The sequence below is a fragment of the Cephus cinctus genome, unplaced genomic scaffold (genome assembly GCF_000341935.2).
Source record: "Cephus cinctus unplaced genomic scaffold, Ccin1 Ccin1_scaffold0076, whole genome shotgun sequence".
NCBI classification, from domain to species: Eukaryota; Metazoa; Arthropoda; class Insecta; order Hymenoptera; family Cephidae; genus Cephus; species Cephus cinctus.
The window spans coordinates 112,568-112,886 of record NW_014332817.1 but is presented as its reverse complement, the minus strand read 5'-3'; the positions used below and the strand labels follow the sequence as shown (position 1 = coordinate 112,886).

At 35.7% G+C, this 319-nt stretch overlaps 1 protein-coding gene across 7 annotated transcripts in view; it reads left to right on the top strand.

The window, feature by feature from the left end:
• Positions 1-319, top strand: part of LOC107270001 (serine/threonine-protein kinase NLK) — a 69,841-nt gene that overhangs the window by 51,477 nt on the left and 18,045 nt on the right. For all 7 annotated transcript variants that reach the window (XR_001538203.2, XR_003060538.1, XR_003060537.1 and 4 more), the window contains one exon: positions 160-266. Coding sequence is in view for 4 of the 7 variants with exons in the window: in XM_025087868.1 (XP_024943636.1) it covers positions 160-266 (107 nt within the window). In the remaining 3 variants the exon portion in view is untranslated. The remainder of the gene's footprint in view (positions 1-159; positions 267-319) is intronic.

The window sequence follows — 319 nt, the reverse complement described above, 5'->3', positions numbered from 1 at the left end:
AAAAAATTTTTTAAAATTTTTTTTTTTTTTTTTTTTTTTTTTTTTTTTTATAATAACTGTCCAACTGTAACAGGAAGTCCCGAGACAGCGGAAGGGACGTTAATGTAATTGAAAAGTTTATTCGCGCAGAAATTTCCTTAACTAGATTCTTAACGATAGATACGTTATCACGGAGCTACTACAGAGTGACCTGCACAAGATCATCGTGAGTCCACAGCATCTTAGCTCGGATCATATCAAGGTCTTCCTCTATCAGATTCTACGGGGTAAGTAAAAATTTATACTCTCTTTTCTTTAACTCCCCCCCCCCCCCCCTTTT